Raw genomic sequence first — 1,665 nt, forward strand, 5'->3', positions numbered from 1 at the left:
AGGGGTTAGATTTGTGAAATACTTTTGTCCAGAGTTTATTTTTAAAATTTGTTGTGTCTTTGGATTATTTTTGTCCGTTTTGCCATGAAAGCCTAGCTGGTGCATTGGTGACGGCAGACTAGTGTTGCATCCGGAGATGACCATTGTTTGTGGATCTGGCGGTGAGGGTGTCGGTATTGTGCCGGTGGCGCTGGACATGGCGGCGGACAAGTTTCACATCACAAAGATTATGAAATTATAAAGCGCTTGCACGTCGGGTACCTCGGAACAAATGACGACGGAAATTAGATAAGGGGTAACTGTCGTGCACAGTTTTAATCCGTCTGTATATTTTTCTCGAACCTGCCAAGCGAGGCCTTAATCTCGCCGCTTTGTCGGTTCCATCCACAGATATATACGGTAAGAAAGTAGGAAACGGCACACCTGATACGGACAGTGAACTAGTTAGCCGCCGTGCCCAAGAAAGTAGGAAACTTACCTTGGAGTCTCATTCGCTCGGATGTTCAGAAATGTCTGCACCTCGACTATCAAATTATCGATGGAAGCTCTGTGACAAAATTTCATTCACTAAAACAAGGAAGAAGCGGCTGTTTAAAAGTATTTACCGCACACGCAAACAGAAACTGTGATGGATGCACTACGGTTTAACCGCCCAACTAACCATCTCTCGGTTACAATACCGAGGAAACGAGGCCAAGTTAACATCCCCAGTTAAACAAACATTGCATAGCAATTGCTGTTCGTCGGGCTCTATATAAAGACGATGGATCAACCAATATTCTCACAGCCACAAATATAATTGCAGCTGATTTGCAAGCAGCCTGACAGACATGGCCAACATGAAGCTACTAGCTGTGCTTGTTCTCGTGCAGGTCCTGTCACACCTCCACGTCCATGCCGTCTCCGCGTCCGCGGACATGCCGACGGCGACCAGCGGCGGCAGCTGCCACGTCAGCGGATACCTGCCGGGCCAATCCGGCAACTGCAACCCGGAGCACGGCTCCACCTGCTGCGTCAACGGCCACCGGTACCCGCAGTACAAGTGCTCGCCCCCCGTGTCGGCCGAGACGCCAGCGATCCTGACTATAAACAGCTTCGCGGAAGGTGGAGACGGCGGCGGCAAATCATTCTGCGACAACCGCTACCATAAGGATAGCGAGCTGGTGGTGGCGCTGTCCACAGGATGGTTGCGTCTGGACGGCACGAACAGATGCAACAAGATGATCCGTATCAACGGGAACGGGCGGTCCGTGACGGCCAAGGTCGTCGACGAATGCGACTCAATGTACGGCTGCGACAAGGAGCACAACTTCGAGCCGCCGTGCCCAAACAACGACGTGGACGCCTCGCCGGCCGTTTGGAAGGCGCTGGGCCTCAACGGGAACATTGGAGAGTTCAAGGTCACTTGGTCTGATGTGTGAGCACACATATGTACGGGATAGTTCGCTCCTCAGTCCTCAGCTGCCGTGGGGGTGTGTGTGCGCGCGCGCAGTGCTACTGTTGGTGGCGCGGAGTTGCTGCTATTTAAATAAGTCACTGCTCACATGTATTTGCTATTTTCCCAAGTTTATGTATTTGCCTTCTTTGGGTGATATATGTTGCTCCCTCCATTCACAAATATAAGCTGTTTTCAGATATTTCATTCAGTATCAACCGCAAAAAAAA

At 50.8% G+C, this 1,665-nt stretch overlaps 1 protein-coding gene across 1 annotated transcript; it reads left to right on the forward strand.

Moving 5' to 3' along the window:
• The first annotated feature begins 830 nt into the window (after nucleotides 1-830).
• On the forward strand, nucleotides 831-1,421 carry LOC119300191 (putative ripening-related protein 4). The gene has a single exon (XM_037577227.1). It carries the CDS (start codon nucleotides 831-833, stop codon nucleotides 1,419-1,421), a length of 591 nt encoding a protein of 196 aa, XP_037433124.1.
• The last annotated feature ends 244 nt before the right edge of the window (nucleotides 1,422-1,665 follow it).

Source organism: Triticum dicoccoides, chromosome 5A (assembly GCF_002162155.2).
Source record: "Triticum dicoccoides isolate Atlit2015 ecotype Zavitan chromosome 5A, WEW_v2.0, whole genome shotgun sequence".
NCBI lineage: Eukaryota > Viridiplantae > Streptophyta > Magnoliopsida > Poales > Poaceae > Triticum > Triticum dicoccoides.

Excerpts from the sequence above, each read along its gene's own strand:
- LOC119300191 (XM_037577227.1), top strand. The coding sequence starts at position 831 with ATGGCCAACATGAAGCTACTAGCTGTGCTTGTTCTCGTGCAGGTCCTG.